Source organism: Spermophilus citellus (genome assembly GCF_964194105.1).
Source record: "Spermophilus citellus genome assembly, chromosome: 3".
Lineage (NCBI taxonomy): Eukaryota > Metazoa > Chordata > Mammalia > Rodentia > Sciuridae > Spermophilus > Spermophilus citellus.
In genome coordinates, this window is record NC_138184.1 from 16,507,435 (window position 1) to 16,534,581 (window position 27,147).

At 54.1% G+C, this 27,147-nt stretch overlaps 1 protein-coding gene across 5 annotated transcripts; it reads left to right on the forward strand.

Moving 5' to 3' along the window:
• On the forward strand, window positions 1-26,896 carry PGPEP1 (pyroglutamyl-peptidase I). 5 transcript variants are annotated; one of them, XR_014020725.1, is made up of 6 exons: window positions 1-135; window positions 2,012-2,064; window positions 15,789-15,905; window positions 18,929-19,161; window positions 20,256-22,437; window positions 22,478-23,127. XR_014020725.1 is itself a non-coding variant. In XM_081283056.1 (5 exons), the coding sequence occupies exons 1-5, from the start codon at window positions 102-104 to the stop codon at window positions 26,862-26,864; spliced, it is 525 nt and encodes a 174-aa protein (XP_081139182.1). In that variant the 5' UTR covers window positions 1-101; the 3' UTR covers window positions 26,865-26,896. The 5 variants fall into 5 exon arrangements, 4 of the variants coding, with proteins under 4 accessions (XP_081139182.1, XP_081139179.1, XP_081139181.1 ...); XM_081283056.1 differs by lacking the exons at window positions 20,256-22,437; window positions 22,478-23,127 and adding an exon at window positions 26,777-26,896; XM_081283053.1 differs by having other exon boundaries at window positions 20,256-23,127.
• Window positions 26,897-27,147: the final 251 nt, after the last annotated feature.

A 27,147-nucleotide genomic window follows, 5' to 3' on the forward strand; every position in this document is an offset into this window, starting at 1 on the left:
GGGGCCCGGGCGGGGCTGCGCGGAGTCCCGGCGGCGGCTGGGGCGGCGGCGGACTCGCCAGTCCCCACAGCAGCGGGTCCGAGGCGCAGCCGGATCCCGCCATGGAACAGCCCAGGAAGGCGGTGGTGGTGACCGGTATGCAACGGCCGGGGCTGGTGGGCGGCTCCGGGGTGGCGGGCCGGACCGGGCAGGTGCTGCACGTTGTCCCAGGTTGGGAAGATGTCATCGCCCGGGGGAGTCCAGCTCAGTTCGGGCGACCTGGAAAGTGGAGGAGGGGGCGCCTCCGCGGCCCCCGGGACGGGGAGTCAGGACAGGCGGGACTTGCTGGGGGAGGGTCCGGGCAGGTACCCCGCGTGGAGCAGGCCCCCTCTGGAGTCCTTTCGTACCCCTGAGGACAGTGACCCTCCAGGGACCTACCTGCTTGTTCTGTTTGCCCAGCCAGCGGACTGGACTGGACCCTGCCTTCCTACCCTTCCCCACCCCCTGGCCCCAGGGGACAAAGGCTGACTTACGGGCAGGAAGTGCCCCCGTGACAAATGAACCTCCCAGCCGCTGCTCCCCGGTGCTGAGTTAACGGGGGCTGCTCCCCTCGGGCAGGGGCTGGTAGGGGTTCAAGGTCCGAGGGCGCCGGGCTCCCCCCTGGCCGTCCCAGGGACTGTCTCAGCCAAAACCTTTTCAGCCTGGATTGTTTTCGGTGCGTCAAGCCCCAGCTGTCACTGATTCTCTTGAAACCAACTGTTCCTCTTCGCTGAGACTCCACCTCGGGGCCTAGTGGCCCGTCAACATCCGCCAGGCCCCGGAGTGTGTTTGTGTGTGCAGGGGCATTTTGACTTGCTCTCCAGAGAGGTGGTGTGGGGGGAGTAAATGAAACGCTCCGGGCTGGGGATACAGATCAGGCAGAGCGCTTGCCTCACAGGCACGGAGCCCTGGGCTTGAGCCCCAGCACCACGAAAAAGAAAAAAAGAAAAGAAAACGTTCCAACAGGTGTTTTGTGAGCCTAGGAGGATAGAGGTGGGCCTGCTGTAAGTCCCAGGAAATTGGAGGAAGCCATTCACCTTCCTAACAGGTGTGGAGAGTCCCTGCCCCCTGCAGCTGTCCTCAATCTTGTTATCTATTACTCAGGCTCTCATTATGCAGGCTGGCCCTGTGCTTGGGTTCTGTCGCTGAACTGCATCCCTAGCCCCAGGGCATTTTCCTTTCCTGGGTTCTGGACATCTTCACAGTGTCCCATTTTGTGTAAAGAGAAACCGAGGCTCACAGAGGTCACCCCACTTGTAAGTCACTGAGCTGGGACTCAGAATCTGTGGAAGGAGGGAGTCGGGAGGTCCCCTCCTGAACTGCTGCTCCCACCTGCTATCCCAGGGCACTGTCTCTCTCCCATGACATTGACATCATAAGGAACCCTTACCCAGCTGGCCCATGCTCTTAGAGATTCTTAGTTTTTAGGCAGTATGACCCCGTGGTTAGCAGAGGGAGGCTCAGGCTGTGAACCCTCCCGGATGGGAGTTGGAATCCTGGCTCTTCCATCTTCTTGCACTGTGACCTTTGCATCTGGATTGACCCCTGTGCCTCTGTCCTTGCTCCTGTAAAGTGGGGCCAGGAAGTAGCCTTGCCTTAAAGGAAAGTTGAGAGGCTGAATGTCACTGTCATGCAGATGACTTGGGTCATTCCTTACACAGCGGTGATTCATGGAGTGCCTAAGGCCCTGTATCTCCAGAGTCAGGAGACTCCAACACTGAAGGGTGATAAAATAGTTGTAGGGTGGGTGGAGGATGGTGAAAGAAATTGAGAAAGGAGGAGACCAGCTTTTTTTCTGGGGCAAATGGAGGCTCCTGGCCTCTTGCTGGGCGTGAGAAATGAGAGTCAGGGGGACGTGAAGACAGGACTCCTGGACTTTATTTGAAAGCACACAGGCAGAGGAGGGGGACACTGAGCTGGGATTCAAAAGAAGTCCTGGGACAGGCTGGGAAGGACGGCTCTACGGTAACACGTTGCTCTTACTATTTTTCAGGGTTCGGCCCTTTTGGGGAACACACTGTGAACGCCAGCTGGATTGCAGTCCAGGTAACTCAGACCCCGAGGGGAGGAGTCGGGCCTGGAGCTGGGCTCCTCCAGAAATACTTGGCCCTGAAGAAAGTCTCCTTCAAATATTCAAGGCTGATACACACCTCACAGAGTCTCCGCCGCCGCTTACATTTGTTGAATGTGCCTTTTTCTGCCCGGCTCTCTTGAATTCTCTCAATTCTCCCTGCAAGGTAGTTGCAGTTATTCTTGTGGCCACTTTATGGATGTAGAAACTGAGGCCTGGGGAAGAGATCAAGGGAGTTATCTGAGGTCACACAACGAGGAAACAGGAGTGGCACTGCTTCAGAAGTCCCCCCATGCTCTGACTGGGAGCTACATACTGGGTCCTGGGGGGTTGTGGCACGGATGTCAAGGTTACCTGTTTCCACAGCGCAGGTGCATAAGTGGGGCTGGGCCCCTCTTTACCTAGGAAGCATCCAAATAGGCAATCTTCATCTCTTTTTATCAAAAATCATCTGCATTTACTCAAACGGGGACTCTGGTTGGTCTCCAGATGGCCAACCTGAGGAGGCCCTGGTATTTGGTCAGGTGTCTCCAAGGTTTGGGAGACCAGATGGGGACATGGTTGGGGGAGGTGTCTTAAACCTGTAGGAGAGGGTACAATGACCCTTACTGTCACCTTCCAGTAATTGGGAATGGAAAAAATCTGCCTAGTGGAGGCAGGGAGGGGGTGTCTTCCCTGGTGTCCCGAGCAGGGTGCCAGCCTGCAGAATTGTCCTCATTTCTATGCCATATGGGGCGTTTGGAGGCAGCTAGGGAACAATGACTAGAGAGAAAGGGAGACATGTTTCCCCCTTATATAAATCAGCCCATTAGCTGCCTGATTTAAAGTGTTCCATGCTTCTCAGCCCAGACTCCTGGATTTGGAGAGAAATCCAAATGGAACTCTCAGGGTGTTGAGCCCCAGCTGCCTCCTCCCCACTATTTTTCACCCCCTACTCGAGACCTCAGAGTCTTGGCTGCTTCCCCCCTTCTTTTCCCACCCCACTCTGCAAGCAGGATGGAGGGCCGGGGTCCCGGGACCCTGCAGATGGGAGCGTGTCCGAGGCCCGTCTTGCGCACCCGCTCCCCGGAGCCCCAGACAAAAAGAAACAGCGTGTTTCTGAAGACTTGTGAGTCTGGCTTTGTACAAGTTTCAGACAGGAGCCTTCACGGGGCTGAGTGGACACAAAGCCGAGTGTCTGAATTCCTGGGCCCCAGACACTGCGATCTGCATCTAAATAGAAGAAAAATCAATTAAACAATCTTTGGAAATCCCTCTGAGCTTCAGGGCTCCTGGTGGAGGCTGGCAGCTTTTCATCCTGTGGCCCTGGGGGAAAGACCCTTTCTGCTCGGTTCCTGGTCTCTCCAGACCTGACCTTTCCATGTGCCACTTTGTTCCTGAAGTTTTGAAATAAGGAGGTTCTCCTCCATTCCCCGGATTAAAAGATGCTGGTCTTCTCAGATCTGGTTGCTTCCCTTTAAAAACAAACACGCAGACTGGAGGCACTTGTGTGTAGGATCAGTGAAGTCTTATGTATGTGCACCCCGAGTCTGGATCAAGATCTAGAACATTCTGTGGTTCTTCCATGTTTGCTCCAAGAAGCCCCTTGTATCCCTTCCTGGCTGCGCCCCAGGCCCAGGTATTAAGCCCTCTGCTGACTTGCTCGCTGCTTGGTGAGTTTTGCCGATTTCGAACTTGGCACCATTAGTGACCTGTGGCTGCTCGGGATCTGTGAGACGTGTCCCCGGGGTGGCTTGCAGCTGCCGTGGGTTCTTTTCCATTGCCCTGGATGAAGGCAGATTGGCCTGTTACAAAAGGCTTGGATGGCCAGCTCCATCCTTCAAGAAGATAAGCCTTGGGCTGTTCTTGGTGTCCACAGCAGCTGCAGGGAGGCGACAGTGGACGGGTGTCCCCCTGCACCTGAAGGTGCCAGCTGCCATTGCTTTGTGGCCTCACTGAATTTTCAGAAGCCCAAGAGTTCCTGTGTGGAAGGAGCACCTGTCCTCAGTGGGGACCGGAGGCCGGCTTTGTCTCCCCGCTGCACACTTTCTCTCTCCTGACTCTTCCTTCTTCGTGCCCTGGGGGGGCTGCGCCCCACAGAGAGTGAACTGTTTCCACCAGCCTCATTTGGGAAGTGGGAGTTGGGGGGAAGCTCTCCATTTAATGTTTCCCCAGGATGGTGGCTGACCCCAGTGCAGGGGATGGGACCCCGGAGCGCCCAGCCTGGGAGCTACTAGACTGACCCCAAACTTGTGATCCTCCTGCCTCAGCCTCCTCAGGGGCTGAGATACACCCCTCCCTCCCCCCAGCACCTCCTGCAGGAGGGCCTGTGCCCTTCACGTGTCCCTGCTCCCCTAGACATGGGGTCATGGGCTGGGACACCGGCTGCCTGTCTCTCGGGAGGCTCAGGTGGGTGTGGAGGGCCAGGGAGCGCTAGGCTGGGGCTGTCTGTAGCATTCCCTGCCTGAGCGGGTCACAGAACGTGGTGACATCCCGGGACAATTACTGCCACAGTGAGTCTAGACAGACCTGCTAAGGATATTACCAGCGAACAAAGAGGGTCTTTGTCGTGGGGTCAAGGGAATCGGTCAGGCGCCGCGCGCGGTCTTGTCAGGTAGACGGGGCGGGGACAATGCGCGTCTGCTCGACCCAGCCCGGGCCGCTGCCGAGGACTGCGGGACTCAGCACCCCGCCTCCCCAGGAGACCCGTCTTGCCGGGTCGGAAGAGGATGCGTCCAGAGGCAAAGAATTTATCCAGATCTTCCCCGTGCAGCCGCAAAGATCCCGCGGCTCTCCCCCTTTTGAAAACCAGGGAACAATTCACATGAGCAGATGCCGGGACAGGGACGTGCCACTCACCCGGAGCGCCCCTCACCCATCGCTCCCCAGCCTGCCCCAGAGGGAGCGCCATCCTAAGCAGGGTCGTCATATGTGACATTTTTTACTACCCTGGGTTCTTTTTTGGTCTTGGTGCTGGGTATGGAAGCCGCGACCTCTCACAGGCTAGACAAGCGCCCTACCCCCAGCCCTTTTTATTTTTTGACACAGGGTCTCAGGGACTAAGTTGCTGAGGCTGGCCTTGAACTTTCCATCCTCCTGCCTCACCCTCCCAAACTGCTGGTAGGACCCGCATGCATCACCACAGGGCTTGATTGTGGTTCTCTCTCTCTCTCCTCTCTCTCTTTTTTAAATTTATTTTTTGTTTGTAACTGGACATGATATCTTTATTTCATTTATTTATTTTTCTGTGGTGCTGAGGATCGAACCCAGGGCCTCTCACATGCTAGGCAAGCGCTCTACCACTGAGCTACAATCCCAGCCCCTTGCTGTTGATTTTCTTAGTGAGACTTTCCCTCCTACTTGGGGGTGGCCGTGGGTGGGATCCAGAGACATGAGGAGCAAATATTAGGCCAGGAAGACGACTCCCTCCATGGCTCCTTTGCCAGGCCACCCCATTTTCTGCCTCAAATCATCAAAGCGAGTCGGGGGTCATGGTGTGTGTCTGTAATCCCAGCAGCTCGGGAGGCTAAGGCAGGAGGATTGCAGGTTCGAGGCCAGTCTCACTAATATAGTAAGGCAGTAAGCAACCTAGCAAGACCCTGTCTCAAAATTTAAAAAATAAAAAGAGTTGGGGATGTGGCTCAGGGATTAAGTGATTAAGGACCCTGGGGTTCAATCCCTGGCACCAAAAAAAAAAAAAAAGAAAAAGAAAAGAAAAAGAAAAATTAATGTGGGCGAGTCCCCAGGTGCTTGGGAAACATCTCCCAGTGGCGATGATGTTCAGGGGGTGAAGTCATGGGGCATGTCGCGCCCACTCCTTGGAAGGAAGAGAGGCCACGAGAGGGTGGGTAGGTAGGTCTGGCTCCCTGAGTTGGGCATCTGGTCTCAGCAGGTCATATGTCCTGGTGGCCCCGGGAAGATTTGTAGAGTTGGTTACCTTCATGTCACCTGCACCAGTGAGTCAGTGCAGTGCCACTAAATAGAGCCACCGGGCTGGCTGGGCTTGCAGGTGGCCAGGCCATGGGCAGCATGCTTGGCGAAGGGACAGGTCCCCAACTGAAGCTCTGAACATGTAAAAGTGGTCTTTAAAGTCCTCGGCCTGGGACACGGATCCTGTTCATTCCTGTCTCCTAACAATGCTTTGCATTGCCAGAAAGTTCCACCAGGGCCACAGGAGAGCAGAAAGGATCCAGGAAGGGGAGGACAGGGTCATGGTTGACAGGATCTAGGGACGGCAAGAACAAACCTGGTAGATGAGTGACCCGGGCCTCTGGCCAGTGGCGCTTCAGGGAGCGGGAGGGAGAGTCTGTGTGTTTTTTCCTTTTCTTTTTTGCAAGTCAGGTTATAACTGTTTTCTCACTATGATGAAAATCAGAGAAACGTTTATACACTTGTCACCATGTCACTCTTCCTAACAGGGACCTGAAGTCTGCGTCTCTCATCTGGGAGCAGAGCTCCGTCGCCGGCTTCCCCAAACGTCGGTCTTTTATTATATTTGCTCTTTCTCTTTAAATAGAATTTTTCTCTAAGTCACAGAAGGGTCACTGCTGACATGCCACCCCGGGCCCCTAAGCAGTTCATAGTGAATGTCCTAAAAGGGTCCTGGCTCAGACTTATTTAATGTCAGTGCAGCTCTGAACTCTGCAGCCTGTTTTCGGATCTCGCCAACTGTCTCGGAGTGCCTTCCACAGGGAGAACTTTCCAGATCACATCTCCCCTCCCCCAGCCCCTCTGTTCTGCACACTCTCCCCCTCTTCCCTGCTGTCTGGGGGTTGACATTTGTGGTGAGAAGCGCCCAGTCACTGTGTGGACTGTCTCTGCTGCAGGTTTGTCACTGTTTCCTCCCGATTAGCCTCAGGCGCTGCATTTCTGGGTGAGAATTCCATTTCTGGGTGTCACCTTCTTGGTGGGTCCTATCAGGAGACACCAGCTGTGACCCTGTCTCGTCACTGGTGCCTTTGACCTCGTCCTCTGACTTGAGGTGGGATCTGCTGGATTTCTCCCTGAAAAGTTCCCCTGTTGTCCTTTGTAACCACAAAGTATCCCATGACACTGTGGGGCACTCCTGGAGTCTCGGGAGGCTGAGGCAGGAGGCCAGGCTGGGCAAAAATAAATTTTAAAAATGACTTGTTTTCTAAGGAGTAACTTGAAAATATTTTGGGGTGGGCAGAGGGAAAGAAGGAAGTGCTATAAAATAATTTTTAAAATATACAAATATTGGGGCTGGGTTGTGTCTCAGTGGTAGAGCGCTCTCCTAGCATGCATGAGGCACTGGGTTCGATCCTCAGCACCACATAAAAAAAAATAAATAAAATAAAGAGAAGTAAATTAAGGTAAAATAAGATTTTAAAAAATATACAAATATTTAAAAATTAGGTGGTTTTATATATCTTTTTTTGGAGAGGTGAGGCTGTTTCTGTGGCTGAGGCTGGCTTTGAACTCGGGATCCTCCTGCCTCAGCCTCCTGGCCCCTGGGATTACAGGTGTGGGCCACCGTGTAGGGTCGCACCTGTCGCCTGGGACTCAAGACATGACCTTGAGCTCCTGGAGGGGAAGGGCAGGAATCAGGTGTGGAGGAGAGGGGCTGTGGGTGGGTTTTCTTTTTTTTTTTTTAGAGAGAGAGAGAGAATTTTTAATATTTATTTTTTAGTTCTCGGCGGACACAACATCTTTGTTGGTATGTGGTGCTGAGGGTCGAACCCGGGCCGCACGCATGCCAGGCGAGCGCGCTACCGCTTGAGCCACTTGCCCAGCCCGGGGTGGGTGGGTTTTCTTTCTGATCTTGGGAAGCGCTGACTTGGTTCATACGTCAAACTCAACCCCAGCTACACAGGAGGCTGAAGCGGGAGGATCGCAGGTTCCAGACCAAGGATAACACAGGGAGACCCTGTCTCAAGATAAAGGAAAAAGGGCTGGGGATGTGCTTAGCGGTAGAGCTCCCTGGGTTCATTCCCCAGAACTGAGACAAGGAGAAGGAGCCCAAGTGCCAAGTGAGTTTCTGCACAGTCCATCCGTGCGGCTGTCCGCGGCCGTTCCTTCGTTGTCCAGAAGGTGGCGCCCTCTCACCGTTCACACCTGGAGATTCCTCCAGGTTACTACAGAGAAACTGCCCCCCCCCCCCCCCCAGGATGGGCCCCAGGGCCTTTTGCATTCCAGGCCAGCTTTCTACCACTGAGCTGCATCTCCAGCACCCCCACCTTTTTTTTTTTCAGTTGCACACAATACCTTTATTTTATTTGCTTATTTTTCTGTGGTGCTGGGGATCAAGCCCAGTGCCTCACGCATGCTAGGCAAGTGCTCTGCCACTGAGCCCCAGCCCCGGCCCTCCAGCCCTTTTTAGTTTTTATTTCAGACAGGGTCTCCCTGTGTTTCCCAGGTTGGCTTTGAACTTGCAGACCTACTGCCTCAGCCTCCCAAGAGCTGGAAATACAGACATCCACCACAATGGTGCACATTTTATTTATTTATTTTTTTCCTTCTTTTTTTTTTTTTTTTTTTAAAGAGAGAGTGAGACAGGAGACAGAGAATTTTAATATTTATTTTTTAGTTATCGGCGGATACAACATCTTTGTTTTGTATGTGGTGCTGAGGATCGAACCCGGGCCTCACGCATGCCAGGCGAGCGCGCTACCGCTTGAGCCACATCCCCAGCCCATTGATTTATTTTTAAGAGAGAGAAGAGATCAGTGGGTCTCTGTCTTAATGTATTTTCTGTTGCTGTAACATAATATCACAGACTGAATACATTATAAAGAAAAGAGGTTAATTTTGGTTCATGGTTCTCCTCCAAGGCTGAGAGGTCTTATCAATAAGGGTGGCCTTCTTTCTGGCAGAATTCTGAGGCCACAACAGGACATCATATGGCAAGAGACAGGTAACAGAGGGGGGGAATCCAGCCACACATAGCTCTTAGGGCAGTCCCACTTGGCAAATGACCCATTAATCCATTAGTCACATGAGTGAGTTAACACATTCAGTGTAGAGCCCAACTCACTTTTTCTTCTTTCAGGGCTGAGGATTGAACCCAGGGGTGTTCTACCACTAAGCTACCTTAAGTTTTTTTTTTTTTTTTTTTAAGGCAGGTTCTCACTATGTGGCCTAGGCTAACCTTGAACCTGTGATCCTTCTGCTTCAGTCTCCTGAGTAGCTGGGATTCCAACAATATTTCTCGATAATAAATATGTACTAATCTTGCAGGATGGTGATGCCACTTCTTGGCATTTGTGTGAGAAATGTGCACAAGTACATTTACTGCAGCATGGCATACAATTGAGGAAACTTCAATGTTCCAACATAAGAAAATGGTTGAATCCATGAGAGCCGGTTTCTGAGGTGGAATATTATACAGCAGAGAGTGTAGATATGCAGATGGATCTCTGAAACAAGACTGCAGAGTGGAGAAAATAATTACTGAAGTTTGTAATTGATGTGAAAAGAAATACAGTAATGCCCCCTTATTTGTGGTTTTACTTTTCCTTGGTTTCAGTTACCACAGTCAATCATGGACCAAAAAATATTAAGTTGGAAATTCTAGAAATAGACAATTCATAAGTTATAACGTGTGTACTGTTCTGAGTAGGTTGATTAATCTTTTGTTGTCCTACTTGATCCCACCTGGGATGTGAATCATCTTTTTGCTCAGTGTATCCACAGTGTATATGCTACCCACCCATTAGTCATTTAGTAACCATCTTAGTTACCAGATGGCCTGCCCTGGTACCATTGTGCTTGTGTGATCCTTACTAACTTAACAGTTAATAGTGCTCCCAAAGCGTAAGAGTAGTGATGCTGAGAATTCAGATATGACATACAGAAGCTGTAAGTGCTGCCTGAAGTGGAAAGGTGAGAGTTCGCTCATAAGTAAAGAAGAAATCAGATATTGAGCTTGCTCTGATATATGGAAGGAATGATTCTTCTGCCCTTTAAATTGTAGAGAAGGAAAAAGAAACTCGTGCCAGTTCTGGTGCAGAAGTTATGGACACAGTGTGTGCCATATACTTAGCTAAAACAGGAAAGGAGGCCAAGAGCAGCGGCACATGCCTGTGATCTCAGCTACTTGGGAGGCTGAGGGAGGAGGATTACAAATTTGAGACCAACCTGGGCAAATGAGTGAGATTCTGTCTCAAAAAGGGCTGGGGGTATAGCTCAGTGGTAGAGGCTGCCTAGTATGAGCCAGGCCCTGGGTTCTATCCTTGGCACTGGAGGGGGGATAGAAAAGGAATTAAGTGCTTAGTTAAGATGGAATTGGGTATTATCGGAGATTTCGGCATCCACAGGGGTACTTGGAACATATCCTTGTAGATTAGGAGGGCAGGGATGTGGCAGGGCTGGGGATGTGGCTCAAGCGGTAGCGCGCTCGCCTGGCATGCATGCGGCCCGGGTTGGATCCTCAGCACCACATACCAACAAAGATGTTGTGTCCGCCAAATACTAAAAAATAAATATTAAAATTCTCTCTTAAAAAAAAAAGATAAGGGGTCGCCATACTGTGATTAATTGGATAGTTGTGCATGAGGCAGAAGGCGGGTCTTAAAGGATCACCTCTGGAGAGTGGCGATAGGGCCCAGGGTGGGGTGGGGATGAGGGGACCGCACAATCTGTCAGGCTCTTAAGAAATTTGGCAACTGTCTAATTCTCGGCCTGTTTCTATTGATCATTTTTCTCCTTATGGGAGTTTTTGTTTTGTATTTTGGGGGGAATCAGGGGTGGAACTCAGGGTCACTCGACCCCTGAGCCACATCCCCAGCCCTATTTTGCATTTTATTTAGAGACAGGGTCTCACCAAGTTGCTTAGGGTCTTGCTCTTGCTGAGGCTGGCTTTGAACTCGTGATCCTCCTGCCTCGGCCTCCCGAGCTGCTGGGATGACAGGCGTGCGCCACCGCGCCTGGTGCCTAGTGAGTTCTGATTTGGTGCCAGGTACTGTGAGCGTCTCCTTGCCACATGCTGGTCCTCTTGGATTTCCTGTGACTGCCTCTGAGCTTCTGTCTGGAAGACAGCTGAGGTACTTGGAAACGACCTCATCCTCTTTGGGTTTGTTAGCAGGATCAGAACAGCCTTCAATTCCTGGGCTCCTTTACACACACACACACCCCCTTCAGCAAGAGGTTCTCTCTGGGGCTGTACAGACACAGCTGCAGTTGTCCCCTAGTGTCTGAGGGCTGATCCCAAGGCCCCTGGGATCCCAGAGCCCAGAGTGCTCAAGTGCCTTCTATGAAAAGCTGTGACCTTTCAGTGAACCAACCCACATCCTCCGAGGATGAGGTCATCTGTAGATGTCGAATACCCTGTTAGCTTTCTGTCACTAGAGCAAATACTGAGGTCATCAGCTTCTAAAGGCAAAAGGTTTACCTTGGCTCCCAGTTCGGAGGGCTCAGTCCAGGATTGATGAACCCCTGCCTTTGGGCCTTGGTGACACGGGTCATTTGGGCAGGAGCAGAGCTGCTTACCTCACCATGCCCAGAGGGCCAAGGAGAGAGAGGGGGCTCCAGGGACCCAGCCACCTCTCACCAGGCCCCGCCTCTTAGAGGTTCTGCCAGCTCCAATGGCATCACCCTGCTTTTTCCCTTTGGTACCAGGGATTGAACCCAGGGGCGCTTCACCACTGAGCCGCATCCCCAGCCCTTTTTTGTGTTTTATTTAGAGACAGGGTCTCACTGAGTTGCTGCGGGCCTCGCTGAGTTGCTGAGGTTGGCTTTGAACTCACAATCCTCCTGCCTCAGCCTCCCAAGCCGCTGGGATGACAGGTGTGTGCCACAGCACCCAGCTAGCACCAGGGTTTAATACCTGGGTCCCTGGGGACAATCATCCAAACCACAGCGGTGTGCTCTGTAACAGGTGCTCCACTATACTGTCTCGGGAGGCCTGACGAGAAGAACATAAATTTATGTATTTTGTCTGTTTTTTTTTTCTTTCTAGATATTCCAGACAAGAGGGTTCATCTGATTGCTGAACCTTAGCCAGAGTGGCTTTCATTTTTGTTTTTTGTTTTTTTGACTTGCTGGGGATGTTTTTTGTTTTTTTTGACTTGCTGGGGATGGAATCCAGGCCCTCACGCAGGCCAAGCACCTGCTGTACCACTGAGTCACGCCCCAGTCCCCAGGTTTTCTTAAAGGAAGCCCACTGGTGTGTTAAAACCCTGAGCTAGCTTGGATCTAGGTACTTGCCCTTCGTTTCTGTTATTTTTTTTCTCTCTGTGCAGTGGGCACTACTGTTAACCACATTTACAAATGAGAGCACTGAGGCACAGAGAGGGCGAGCAACTTGTCCAGCAACACCCAGCCAATCAGTGGGGGAAGGAAGGAACAAAGTTGATCATCTACTCTAGAGAGGCCATTCTCCTTATTGCTACCCTCTGCCAACCTTGCGGTTAAGAACTGTTTCGTCTTCCTCTTCTTAAATTGAGGTGAGATTCACGTAACATAAAATTAGTCATCATTTTGATAGTTGGGGTGAAGCTTAGGATCAGAGCACATGTCTAGCCTAGCATGTACGTGACCCTGGGCTCAATCCCCAGTACTGCAAAAAAACAAGTAGATAGCGTACAATGCATCGGCACTTGGCACATTCATCCAATAGCATAACCATCACCTTATCTTTTCCAGAACATTCCATTACCCCATCCCAAATAGCCATCACTTGCTACTCCCACCCCCAGCCCTTGGCAGCCACTGCTCTGCCTTCTGTCTATGGATGTGTCTGTTCTGTCCATTTCTATGAGTGGAACTGGACGTGCTGTTTCCTGTGCTGACTGGCTTCTTTACTCAGGATGGTCTTGGAGGTTCATCCAGCTCTACTCCTATTCATGGCTGCATAATGTTCCACCAGGCGAACAGGCCACATTTCATTTATCCTCCCTCTGTTTGGGTTGTTTCTACCATTTGACGATTGTGAATGGTCAGGAGCTCACTTTAAATGTGGCAAAGGATGAAAAGGAGAGTGAGGTCGCAGCCAGCCCCTACTTACAGTTGAGGCAGGTAAGACTCCTGCAGGAGGTTTGGGGACATGCCCAGGGCCACACAGTCCTGTTGCCATCAGTCCAAACTTGAGCCACGAGGTTCCTCAACCACATAGCAAGCACTTGCTGTGTGAGGGAGCCTTCCCATGGGACAGGACGGGGAGAGTGGCAAGGGGCCGGGACTCAGTCAGGGCTTCCCCGGAGGCAGGAAGCTGGGGCGGGACATGCAGCAGTGTCACAGGTGGGGGGAGAGGCAGGGCCTGCAGATGGTGCCTCCTGCAGCAGCGGGAAGGCCCTGGCCAGGAGGGACTTGTGGCTGTAGGGGTGCAGGAGGCAGGGGGCGGAGGGAGAGCAGGGCAGGGAGATGACAGGAGCGCCCCCTGCAGGCACCAGGGCCACCGCGGGGAGTTGCAATTTAATTTGGGACAAGGCTGGAGCCGGGAAGGAATGTGATGTAATCTAGTTCTTCATCATCATCATCATCACCATCATCACCATGTTGTGCGGTGGGTGCTGGGGTGGCCCCGGCTCCCCGCATGCGCAGCCTGCGCTCTGTCGCGCCCCCATCCTTGAGCGATTCTGGATCCCCCGAGCAGGGCCGGGGCTCATGGGTTGGGGTTGTTGGTGGCCATAGTGGGGTCTAGGTCTCCAAATCCCTTTGCCACAGAAAACTTGGGTGCATCTGAGAAACCCCGGAGAAGGGTCTCTGTGTGGCCGGCGGCCTCGCCCCCTGTGTGGCAGTGCAGCTGGTGACTTCTGATGATAAGAAGGGTCCTACGGCAGGAGACTGGACACCAGCTTGGACGCGCCACTGGCGGGAGAGCTGTGCACACAGGGTGGACCCGCTGTGGTTGGGACATGGTTGCAGTAGGTTGGAGGCTTGGTCCTGGGTGTGGCCTGTGGAGGGCAGGGGCAGGCGTTTAGCAGGCACAAGGCCCTGACTTCCACCCCAGCACCAAAAACAGAGAGAGATGGTGGACCTCCAGGAGGAGGGGCCCAGTGGGGAGGGTGGGCTGCCGGGTTGCTCGCTCCCTGCACAAGGAGCCCAGGTAATTTCTGGGACCCTGGCTGGTCCTCCAGAGAAGGCTGTTAGAGAAGGGTGAGCCGAACCAGGCCAGTGGCTCAGGCCTGTCATCCCTGCTACTTGGGAGGCCAAGGCAGGAGGATCTCAAGTCCAAGTCCAGCCTGGGCAACTAGTGAGCTCTGGTCTGAAATAATATAAGGGCTGGGGATGGAGCTTGGTGGAAGAGCACCCCCGGGTTTGAGCCTGACCCCTAACTGCCGTCTGGTGTCCTGCTTTGCTGTGTAACCTCCCCCTCTCGCACCTGCTTCTACCCCTGAGATCCTCACCAGAGCTCAGCCAAAGCCTGAGCCAGGCCCTCAAGCTTCAGAACAATGAGCTAAATAAACCCCCTTTCTTTATAAAGTAACCCAGCCTCAGGCATTTTGTTATAGTAACAGAAAATGGACTAACACAGATCTTCTCTGGGCTAATGATCCCTTGTCATGATGCTGGACAGTGGCAGTCCTGGATCCCAGCCAGCCCTGTATCACGGGGATCAAGCCACACTACAGTGCACAGTGTGGCTAAGCTGGTGCACAGCAGGTGAGGCAGGCCCCATACGGCTATCAGGATGTCACCCCACTGCAAGCAGCTGTGGTGGGAGCAGGCACGGGAATCGGGGTTTGATGGTGTAGAAAGCAGTGGAGGCAGGGAGGCCCAAGGCTGCAGCTGCAGGCACCACACCTGTTCCATCTCTCGATCCTCAAACTCTTTTGGGAGAGTGGGTACCAGGGATTAAGCTCAAGGGCACTCAACCACTGAGCCACCTCCCCAGGCCTATTTTGTATTTTATCTAGAGACAGGGTCTCACTGAGTTGCTTAGCGCCTCGCTAAGTTGCTGAGGCTGGCTTTGAACTCGTGATCCTCCTGTCTCAGCCTCTGGGATTACAGGCGTGCACCACCACGCCTGGCCTCAAACTCTTTTTTTGTTCTGAGGCAGAGTCTTGCTAAGCTACTTAGTGTCTAAGTTTCTGCGCCTAACCTTGAACTTCAGATCCTTCTGCCTCAGCCTCCCCAAGCCCTGGGATCACACACTGTGCCTGGCGATCCCTCTGACCTTTTCATCCGAAGCCTGAGATGATTGGAAGCTCCCCAAAGAGTGGAGTCCATCTGCAAACATATACTGAGAACTTGCTCCCTACCACGCACCGAGTCTAAAAATAATTTTTATCCAGAACAACAAAGGGGGACTGGGGATGTAGCTCAGGGGTAGAGCCTTTCCCTACCATATGTGAAGCCCTGGGTTCCATCCCCTGAACCAAAACAGCAACAACAACAACAAAACCATATTAGTAATGGCAACTAACATTATTTGAACACTTAAAATGTGCCTGGCATTGCTTGGAACTGTGTCAATTGGTCCGTTTAATTCTTAACAACTCCCTTGTAAGGGAAGGACTTTATTACCCCCATTTTACAGATGTGGAAACTGAGGCTCAGAGAAGTTAAGCATCTTGCCTAAGGTCACACAGGCGAGGTTCAAACCCAGGAGCCTGGCTCTAACAACACTCATGCCACCTTCCTTGGAGATGTGGTGAGAGAGGGGAGGAGCAGCTATGGGACACAGAACACGTCTCCGCCTGTTCCACGGGAGCAGTCAGGGCCGTTGCCTGTGTCCTGAGGACAAGCAAGCCTGTCCCCAGGAGCGCATTCTCCTTGCGGCCCTCACCGGTATCACGAGCCTCCCTCTGTTCTCCTCCAGGAGCTGGAGAAGCTGGGTCTTGGTGACAGCGTGGACCTGCACGTGTACGAGATTCCGGTTGAGTACAAAACTGTGCAGAGGCTCATCCCCGCCCTGTGGGAGAAGCACAGTCCCCAGGTGAGGAGGGCGGGGCTTCCCGGGCTCCACCACACCCAGGGACGCTGTGTGGCCCGCCTCCTTCCATCATGGCCAGTGCCAGAGCCCCCGCCTCAAAAGGGACCTGCTTTTCTGGTCTCTGTGAGGGAGGAGTGCTGTCTTTGGGACCTCACAGCCTGGTTCTGTCCCTCAGTGAGGATTTGGGTTTGGTTACAAGTGACTTTCAGGAGCTGTGGGTCAGGTCGTGCAGCTCAGTGGCAGGGCAGGTGCCCGCGTGCACAGCCCTGGTTCACCCCCAGGACCCCAAAAACAGAAGCCGGGCAGGCGGCGACCCGGAGGCTGAGGCAGGAGGATCACAGGTTCAAGGTCAGCCTCGGCAACTTACAAAATCCTATTTTAAAATAAAAAATAAAGAGGTTGAGGCCGTGGCTCGGGGGTTAAGACCCCAGGCTTCAATGTCCAGCACCAAAAAAACCATAAATGACAGAGTGCCCAAGCCCCTCTCCGCGTGATTTGAACAGAAAAGCGTGTGTGCTTCAGGGGAGGTTGATCCGTGTCCCCCAGCGCTGTCTGCATCCTCCTGGCCTCAGCTGCGCTCTGCTCTGCGCTGGGAAGTGCCTCTGGGGGTACAGGTGGTGGCAGCTCGGTGACCTCGCAGTTTTGCCCCTGGACAGGAAGAGAACCTTCCCCCCAGTATTTCCCCAAGGTCCACCGTTGATCCTGATTGGCTAGCTGGGGTCACGTGCTGGCCCCTGAGCCAATCACTGTGGTGGAGGAGGAGAGGCCTACTCTGATTTGCCAAGCCTGGGTCACGTGTCCACTCCCGCAGACGGGGGTGACCTCGGCTCTCTTCAGACCGCCTGGGGCGGAAAAGGACGAGGGGGAGGGAAGTCCAGGGGGCAGCAGCGCTGGCTGGCCTCCCATGCGGCCCTGCCAAGGTGGTGGGCAGAGCCTGGCTGGGAAGTGGGGTCCTAGGCCTCATGTCGTCCCTCGTGCCTCCTTTAGGGGCTCCAGAGCGGGCCAGAGGGCCTTCCTTTTTAATTTGATTTATTATTATTATTTTATTATTATTACTATTATTTTATTGCCAATGCTGGAATGGAGCCCAGGCATCCCAAAATCTAGGCCAGTGCTCTACCACTGAGCCACGCTTTCGGCCCTTTTTTATTTTTTCAGACAGGGAAAGTTGTGGAGGCTGGCCTTGAACTTGGCAATCCTCCTGCCTCAGCCTCCGAGTCTCTGGGATTGCAGATGAGCACCACTGTACCTGGCAGGCATCTCCCTTTCCAAGGACGCCTCTTCACTGGTCTTGGGTGGAATTTTCTTTGTCTTGGAGAGGGGGTCCTGGAAGCTTGTGGATCAGGGGTTCCATAGATGCTTTCCCCTCCTGTTACATTTAGGTAATCTTGTCTTCGTCCAGTTTAACAAATAAAAGCAAGTTACAGTCACATGTTCCTGTGTTGCTTAATGTGGGGATATATTTTGAGAGATGGGTCAGGTGATTTTGTCACTGTGTAAACATCCTGGAGTGCACTTCTGTATCCCAGGTGACGTGCGCCACGGCCTTTTTTGATGTTTTATTTTTTTGTGGTGCTGGGACTGGACCCTGGACCTCGTGTGTGCTAGGCAAGTGTCGAGTCCCTGAGCCACACCCCCAGCCTTTAGGGGAAAAGTTACCGATGAGATGTTTTACAGTCTTTTGTGCCGGTTTTCTGTACTTGGACTACATTTTCCACAAAGGACACAGTTCAATCTTGAGTCGTACATATCCCGTGCCCAGAAGGCACTTATGGCCATGGGTAGCTACCAGAAGAAACAGCAAGTTCTTCAGCCTAAACTTTATTTTACTTTATTTTATGAATTATTCATTTTTTTTAAAGAGAGGGAGAGAGAGAGAGAATTTCTTAATATTTATTTTTTAGTTCTCCGCGGACACAACATTGTTGTTTGCATGTGGTGCTGAGGATCGAACCCGGGCCGCATGCATGCCAGACGAGCGCGCTACCGCTTGAGCCACATCCCCAGCCCTTGTTTTATTCTTTTCAGCCTAAATTTTAGTTTTTGTGGCACTGAGGATAGACCCTGCTGCACCTCTGAGCTACATCCCTGGCCCGGTTTCAGTTGATTTGAGACAGCATCCTGTTAAATTGTCAAGGCTGGCCTCAAACTTGCGATCCTCTAGCCTTAGCCTCCTGAGTCTCTGGGGCTACATCTGGCATTATTAGCCTCATGGCTGGGGAATTTGGGGTCATTTGTGGAGCTGTTCTGTTCCTACTGGGCATACTGATTTCTGGGCTTTTTCTTGCTTTCATTTGCTTTGGGGTTTGGGTTTTTTTTGGGAGGTGGCACCCAGATTTGAATCTCACTTTTCTAAACAATCCAAATTTATGTGTAAAATAAAGTTACTTTTTTTTTTTTTTTTTAAAGAGAGAGTGAGAGAGGGGGGAGAGAGAGAGAGAGAGAGAGAGATAATTTTTTTTAATATTTATTTTTTAGTTCTCGGTGGACACAACATCTTTGTTAGTATGTGGTGCTGAGGATCGAACCCGGGCCGCACGCATGCCAGGCGAGCGCGCTACCGCTTGAGCCACATCCCCAGCCCTAAAATAAAGTTACTTAAGAAGAGAAAGTGACCATTTTCCTTACATCCTGGATACCTTTCAGGCTAGATGCCTGGAAGCTATACCTTTTGCACTTGGCAACAAGTCTTGAGGATTATTCCATTTAAAACTGTCTTGGGCATTTTAACGGCTGCGTAATGTTTCATTGTTTATTTATCCTCCACTCAGGAATGGCTAATTAGGTTGTTTGCAATATTTGTAAGGGCACACAAAGCAGCCGTAAGCACCCTTGAGTGTTCATTCTCTTGCATGTTTTGTTTGGTAACCTTTTCTGCGAGAGTGACTGCAGGGTCTATTCCATCAGCAAGAAGTCAGGAACCATGTACCCCAGGCAGAGCAGGGGGGGGTTGCTGTTCTCTTTGGCCCAAGGTCACCCCCAGTCCCATGGCCAGGCTGTGTTAAGCTCTACCTATTTATCTGCAGCTGGTGGTGCATGTGGGGGTATCGGGCATGGCAACCACAGTCACACTGGAGAAGTGTGGACACAACAAGGGCTACAAGGGACTGGACAACTGCCGCTTCTGTCCTGGCTCTCAGTGCTGCGTGGAGGACGGGCCTGAGAGCATCGACTCCATCATTGACATGGATGCGGTGTGCAAGAGGGTCACCACACTGGGTCTGGATGTGACAGTGACCATCTCGCAGGATGCTGGCAGGTAGGGTGCTGTGGGCCCTGTGGTGGGTGTGAGGGGGTCTCCCTGGCTGGCTGAGGCTGGTACCGGCAAGCCCAGTCTGTCGGCTTTGGCCTTTTTGGATGGAGCGCTCAACACACATGAAGCACAGAACTAGTTGCCACTGTTGGCCTCTGTGTTGGAGGGTCGATGCTGCACACATCTGTGCACGGGTGCATCTGTGCTGACCGGTGCTTTTCCTGGTCGTCATTCCCCCGGCAACACAGGATAACGATGACCCCATAGAGTCTCCATTGTATCTGATATTCTAAGTCTTCTAGAGAGGACTTGAAGCCCCCGGGAGGACGTGTGCAGGTTTTGTGCAAATACTACCTACTCTGTGGAGGGTCTTGAGAATCCCTGGGTGGTGTTATCTAGGGGGGTTGGACCAGGTCCCCATAACCTGGTCTAGGACTTCATCTGGCTTTGCTTTGTTTTCACGTGGGTGGGGCACATCACATGCATCTCCCTGGGAATCCCCTTCCCCAGTTTCCATTTGGGAGCAGCCAACATGCATCTCGGTGGGTTTTCCGCTCCCCGCGCTCTGCTGCCTTCCTTGTGGATGACTTCGTAGTATTCCACTGGGCGGGGAGAACCAAAGTCCATCAAGCCCCCTCCGTTAGCAGACGTGGAGATTGCCGTCAGTTTTTCTGCCTTTTTACATAACTGTGAAGGTCCTTGTTTTTGCTCTCCTGGACCCTCGTGCGGATGTTTCCCAAGAGGAGATTCTCGAACCTGGAAATGCCAGGTTGAAAAGTCCACACGGTTATGATTTCACTAGCCTGTGCTGTCGCCTTCCTCGGGGACAGGCAGCTGTTGTTCCCACCAGCACCGTCCCACCCTGCCCACTTCTCCACGTGGACCCCAGCACTTGGAGTTAGCCGGGTTTTCCGTGCTTGCCTGTTGGGAAGGGGGCAGTGGTCTCCCATTTGGCAGATCACTGTGGGCCCGGGGTGTCTTCCCGAGGGTCGGATGCTCGGCCACCTGCGTGTCGACGGGCTGACCTGGTTTGTCCTTGCTCCCGTGTCCTGTGGGTCAGGTACCTGTGTGACTTCACCTACTACACCTCCCTGTACCAGAGCCACGGCCGGTCGGCCTTCGTCCACGTGCCCCCGCTGGGCAAGCCCTACAACGCCGACCAGCTGGGCAGGGCGCTGCGGGCCATCATCGAGGAGATGCTGGACCTGCTGGAGCAGTCAGAAGACAAACTCAACTACTGCCACAAACACTGAGAGCCGCTCAGGCCTCCCAAGACCTCGCCCCGCTGGACCCAAGAGGGACATCCGCCCTCAGGGGCCTGGCCAGGAAGACAAGCGGTTGTCCCAGGTCACCCAGCTCCTCTCTCTCTGCAGAAGCTCCGGTGGACTTGAAGCAGAGGCTGGGACTTCTCCTGTTCCCCTGTGCACTGGGGGACACTGCCGCTACAGCCAGGAGGTCAACCAGTGGGCCCAGACGTCCAGAGAATCTTGGTCAGGTGGCCCGTGCTCTGTGACCTCCGGCCGGGCTGCCTGCTCCTCTGCCTCCCACGTCTGTGGGTGGAGGAGAGCCAGCCCCTGGCTCCTGGCTGGTTTGTCTCGAATTTAAGTCTCATGAAGAGTCTCAGCCCAAAACTGTCCCCCAAAGCTTGGGTGGCCCCAGATGGGGCCGCCCTGGGACGGCTGGTTTTATTCTCTCTTTTTTTCTATTTTTGAGGACAGTCGTGGGAGCTGGGAGCCAAGAGCGACTGATGTCCCCTTTGCCAACCCTTGGCTCAGCCGAGGACAGACGGGCCTTTTCTTTTTCCCAGGGTGTGGCCTCTTTGGCCTCTGGCCCCCAAAACTGGACTTGACTCTTGTCTTTGTGTCGGGACAATAGTGGCCAGGCCACAGTGCAGCTACGGGGACCTGGTCCCTTGACACCACAGCCGTGCGCCGTCCTTGGAGGCCTCCTGCACCCGTGGGACAGCCTCTCTGGGCCGCTGGGGGTCCTTTAACACCTAAAGTAGCCGCCACCTCGCTGGGCATCTGGGCCTGGGGCCTGGAGCTGGCGTCCTGGAGTGTCCCCACGTGTCCCTGCAGGAACTGGCGGGCCCCAGTGGGCTTCATGTGAGTGGTCTCTGGGACGTCCCCAGGACTCGGGAGTCGCTCTACCTCTCTCCCTGCCCACTCTGAACTTGGCGGGCAGGGCCGGCGGCCTCCCTCAGCAGGTGGCTACGCTCAGCCCGACCCTGACGCCTGTCAGGAGAGAGCGTCCTCCTGTAGCAGTGCCACCAAGGGAGGAAGACGCGCGTCTGGGGAACCATCGGCTTTTCTCTGTTGCCCTGGGAGGGCGCCCGCTGGACCCTGTCCCTGGTTGAGTCCTGCTTGGGTCCCACCAGGTGTTCTGCAGCCCCAGGTGGCTGGCTGGGCTTTCTGACTCCCTTCCCCTTCCCTTCCGTTCCCAGGTCAGGGGCGCCTCTCGGACCTGCCGCATGGTCGCATGGTCGCCTGGCCATCTGGGACCTGGCGGTGGTCCTCTGGGACCTGGCGGGTCTTGGCCACAGTGTCCTGAGCCCTGGCTCTCCCTGGGAGGCCAGCAGCACGGTTGTGTGACCCAGCTCTGCTCTGGGCAGCGGGCTGGACTGTGGCTGGCAGGTTAAGGTGATTGGGACCCTGCCACCTCCATGCCAGCCCTTGCTCTGTTGGGCACTGTCCCCCAAGTCCCCAGCCTGAGCACGGGGTCTCCAGAGAGCCACGTACTCGGTGGCTTCTGTGACAGAAGAACGTGGGGCTCTTGGGACGTGGGGCCCCGGGATCTCATTCAGACCGACCCCAGGCTCCGTCGGGCCATCTCTGTCCCCCAGAGGCCCCAGGGCAGGAGGGGAGGTCCTGGGCTCTCTGGGCACCTGCCCAGACCTTTCCAGCTCTTGTCCCTGTCTCTCCCTGTGTTCCTGGTCCTGTGTGGCTCCGCCCCTCAGAGGTGTGACGTCCTGCACGTCGCTGTCCTGCCTTCCTCATGAGCTGCCCCTGCCATGCGCAGCGCGGGGCGGCTCTCACATCATCAGATGCCATTAAACACGTCACTCACGTCCTGCCAGCTTTTATTTCCTCAGGGGGTGACGTTTTGTGACGTTTCTGTTGGGTGAACTCATCGCTCACTCCATGGTCGGTTGGTCTGTCTGTGTTGGTCCCTGTGTGAGAAGGGAGGACCCAGTCTCCCTGTCCCCCCTCATCTTCAGACCCGGGGAGCTGGCAGAAGGTCGGTCTGAGATGGGGAAGGCGATGACAGTGTTCATGGTGGAGAGTCAGGCTGGGGACGTGGCGGGCAGCTGGGAGACATGGAGGGCAGCTGGGGGACGTGGTGGGCAGCTGGGGGAGGAGGGAGGTGACGCTGGGTGGGTCTGTGGGAAGCAGCCGGGGAGCCCCTGGGGTGCTGAGGAGGGGACGGTGAGCAGGCATGGACCTGATGATGGCTCCTTTTTCACAGATGCCACAGCCTGTGACCACTGTGTCTCCTGCAGCCCTGGGGCCTGGGGAGGAGGTGGGTGGCGTGTGCAGGGCTGTAGCCTGAGAAGGAAGTGAGACGGGGGTGGGAGGGGAGAAGGGCGAGGGGAAGTCTGACCGGTGAACTGAGCTTGGGGTCACCTGGTGACACCTGATGACCTGCCCGGTCAAGGACTGGAGCACACAAGGTCCCCGAGGCCACTCACGCAAGGCTGGCCAGGGGAAGGAGGGCTGAGTCATGAATTCCCAGTCAGAGCTAGATTTTTTAAGAAAATGTCATGTTGTGCCAGGCACGGGGTGGCACGCACTTGTGATTCCAGTAACTCAGGAGGCTGAGGCAGGAGGATCACAAGTTCAAGGCTGACCTCAGCAGCTTAGTGAGGCTCTTAGCGACTTGGCAAGACCCTGTCTCAAAAAGGGCTGAGGATGTGGCTCAGTGGTTAAGGCCACCGGGTTCACTCTCCAGGACCAAAAAAAAAAGAAAATAAAGGGAAAATGTCACACTGCAATAGTTTCATCGAAGGGAAATCCCCTGCTCTATTCTTTGCTGGCGTGGAAACGTCTAGAACAGCCAGGGTCTGCTCCGAGGCAGGGGGGCTGTTTGTCCTAGGAGCCTCCTTGGGAGCAGGGCCACCTGGTGTGTGGCTCTGGGGCTGGAGGGGCTGCAGGAGATCCAGCCCCGCCTCTCCTGGCTGCCTGTCTAGACTGTTGACCTTTGACCTCCCCACCCCCTCACAGCGTCTGCACCCAGAAGTCGGGGACAAAGCTCCTTTCTTCTCTGTAGCCTCAGCCTCTGCCCCAGACTGCGGGGCAGCCTCGGAGGCTACAGCTGGCCTCGGGCACCAATGGCCTCACAGACAGACGCGGGCGCCCGGAGTGGCCGGGACAGTGAAAGGGCTTTGTCTCCTTCTCCAGGTGCAAATCCTCACGGCCGGGCTGGGGGCGAGGGGGGGAGTGTGTTTGCCGTGGGGAAGTTGGGGACCCCCCAAGACCCTGGGCACGGCTCCTGGGGGCAGGCCTGGCCGACGTCCCTGTCTGGAGGGCTCAGGCCTGGGGGGGGGGTGCTGAACGCCCTCACCCAGACGTCCCCATCCCGGTGGCCTGTGTCTGGGCTGGTTGTCACACACTGTCTGGGTCCTCTGAGGACCTTGGAGGCGCAGCCCAGCCCCCTCCTGTCCTCTCCCCCTCCCTCCCCCTCCCCCACTTCCCCTGACCTTTCTCCAGTTGCCCAGCGACACACAGAAGTGCCTGCCCTGCTCCCGTGCTCGCAGGGCACAGAGAAGGGGACAGGTCCTGGTGCTGGCAGTGGCCATGGCCCCCTCCACCTGGACCCAGGTTGGCTCGCGCCAGGGTTTTGTCTTGAAGTCCCCCGGCTCTGGGTTCCTCACGGCCTGTGGCGTCCCCGTCCTGGCCCACGAGGAGAGGCCACACCTGGGCCTTAGGAAGGGGCCCCCTTTCTGCCTGGCTTGTTCTGGGGCCCACCCAAATCTCAGGTTTTCATTTTGTTCTCAATTTCTAGGAAATAGTTGTTCTTGCTGAAAGTGACTGTTTTCTGCCCCCCAGGGAGGGCCCCACCCCTCCGTCCTCAGTGTGGCTTCTCCCCCACCTGAGGGCCTGCCAGTGCCTTGTCTGAGACCCCGTTCCGTGTCTGGGGTTCCCTGGAGCAGAGAAGGGTCTGCTGGGCTCTGCTCGGGGCTGGGCTCTGGGAGACTCCACACTTGACACCCCAGAGGCAAATAAAATAGTTGAAATGTGTCATTTTCTGTGTGTCCTTGTGTGAAGCTGGCATTGGTGGGGGTCATCGCAGCCTGGGGCATCAGTGGGCAGAGGGGACGCCTCTCACTAGGTTTTCCATCCTGGGTGGGTGACGTGGTACTCGGCTCATGGCAGCTGTTAAGAGGGTGCTGAATGAATGAGAAGAGGGATTTTGTGGTGTTTTTGCTACTGAGGACTGAACCCAGGGGTGCTTTGTCACCAAGCCACATCCCCAGCCCCTCTCATTTTTTATCTTGAGACAGGATCTCGCTAAGTTGCTGAGGCTGGCCTCAAACTTGAGATCCTCCTGCCTCAGCCTCCTGAGTAGCTGTCGCTACTGTACCCCAGAAGAGAGGACTTCTTATTGCCTGTTCTCTGTCCTCAAATCCAGGTGACAGGCTGGGGTTGTGGCTCAGTGGTAGAGCGCTTGCCTCGAATGTGCAAGACCCTGGGTTCGATCCTCAGCACCACATAAAAATAAATGAATAAAGGTATTGTGTCCTTGGGGTCAGGGGTGTGTCTCAGCGGTAAAGCACTCACCTAGCATTCGTGAGGCCCCGGGTTTGATGTCCAGTATGGCAAAAACAAATAAAAACCAGTGGCCTTTGTTTTAATGCATAGAGTGGTTGAGGAACTTGCTCATGGTCACACAGCAAGGGAGAGCAGGTGCTAGAATTAGAACCATGATCTGTGTCAACTTGTACATGTACAACCCCCGACAGTGGGTGGCATGGCCCCTTATACAGACAAGGAAACTCGGGCCCCACCCGTGGAAGCCCCCCCGTCTTCATGCCACAGCTGTGGAGAAGAGGGGGTGGGGCATGAGCCAGGCCAGACTCTCCAGAGCTGATCAGTTTGCAGAACACAACAGGATCTTTCCTCGCTCATGTCTGACCTTGTCCCGGATGAAGACCCCCCCCACCTCCATGGATGTCTCAAGAATCACCCTGTGGTGGGGCTTTAGTAGTCAGGAAAGCATTTGGGGGGACATGAGGCCCATGGGAGAGGGAAGCCTTGGAGCCACTGAGAACCCAGAGGCTTTTTTGTTTGCTTATTTTTTGAGATGGGGTCTTGCTATGTTGCCCAGACCGGCCTTGAACTCCTGGGCTCAAGTGAGCCTCCTGCCTCAGCCTCCCAAGTAGTTGGGACTGTAGGTGGTGCCACCACTGCGCTGGCCTGGGCCACACCTTGGAAAGCTCTCTCCACCGTCCAGGAGCACCATGCTGAGAACCAAGCCTTTAACACAGGGCTCTTTGGGGACCTTTAAGACCCAAACCACGGGCTCAGCGACAGCACGTGTGTATGCGTGAAGCCCCGGGTCCATCCCCAGCACCACAAAAAAGGAAGAAAGAAACTATAGCAAAAAAGCAGGATGACTTGCAGGAGCGCTCACCCAGGGACCGGTCACGAGAGTGTCCTTTACAGATGCCAGTGTCCTGTACAAAAGGGCAGCTTTCCCAAGCTACTCTTTTTTTGAGAGAGAGGAGAGAGAGAGAATTTCAATATTTATTTTTCAGTTATCGGCGGACACAACATCGACACAACATCTTTGTTTGTACGCGGTGCTGAGGATCGAACCCTGGCCGCACGCATGCCAGGCGAGCGCGCTACCGCTTGAGCCACATCCCCAGCCCTCCCAAGCTACTCTTGTTTTGCAGTTTCTCAGACAAGAGACCTAGGAGTGGCCCAGGCCAGTGCAGTGGTGGCACCATCCACAGGAGAGTCACTTGAGCCCAGGAGTTCAAGGCCAGTCTGGGCCACGTAGCAAGACCCCATCTCGAACACTGAGGGGTGTCTGGGTGGCACAGAGGTGCTCTAGGGCTGAGAGAGACTCCCCGACTCCTTTGAAAATTCACTGAACTGAATTGAAAACAGATTGATTAGAAAAAAACGGGGGGCTACACAAATTTATTAAGATATGATATGACTCGGAGGTGAGGCAGGAAGATCCAAGCTCAAGGCCAAGTTCAGCCCTTAGCGAGGCCCTGAGCTACTTAGTGAGACCCTGTCTCACCATCAGAAAATTTGAAAAGGGCTGGGAAGTGGCTCAGCGGTGAGGCCTAGTTTGATCCCTAGCACTGCCCAGAAATAAACAAATGAAATAAAGAGAGAAAAACAAGGTGTTAACAAGCCCACCAGCACAGAGCACCATAACCTGTGGCCGTCAAAGAAGAGCCAGAGGTTTGACATTAGACATCTTCTGCACAGAGGAGGGGTCGTGGGCTGCTAGTGGTGGGACCTGAATGTCCCCAAAGACCCATTTGTTCAAAGATTTGTCTCCAGCTCAGTGTCCTTGGGAGATGGGCCAGGGAGAGGTCTTAAGTCATTGGGGGTGCCCTTGCAGGGGACTATGGGACCCTAGGCCTTCCTCTCTCTCTCTCTAGCATCCTGGCCATGAGGCGAGCAGCTTTGCCCTGCCACAGGCCCCCGGTCATGACGTGCTGCCGCAGGCCCAAAGCAACAGCCAGCTGACCATGGACTGAAACCTTCAAAACTCTGAACCAAAAAAATTGAGTCCCTCAGGCATTTTGTTACAGTGACAAAAAGTTGGCTAACATTGTGGGCAATTTCAGAGGGTTAAGAAGTGACTTTTATGGGAATTGAACAGGTCCAAAGAACACATTCCAGTTTGTAAATGATTCTCTTTGGAAACTGAAGAGAAGACAGGCTGTGACAATGCCTCTCTGGGTGTGGTGACATGTCCCAGCCTTTTGTCCTGACATCCGAGCTTCATCTTTCCTGGTTAATAGATTTT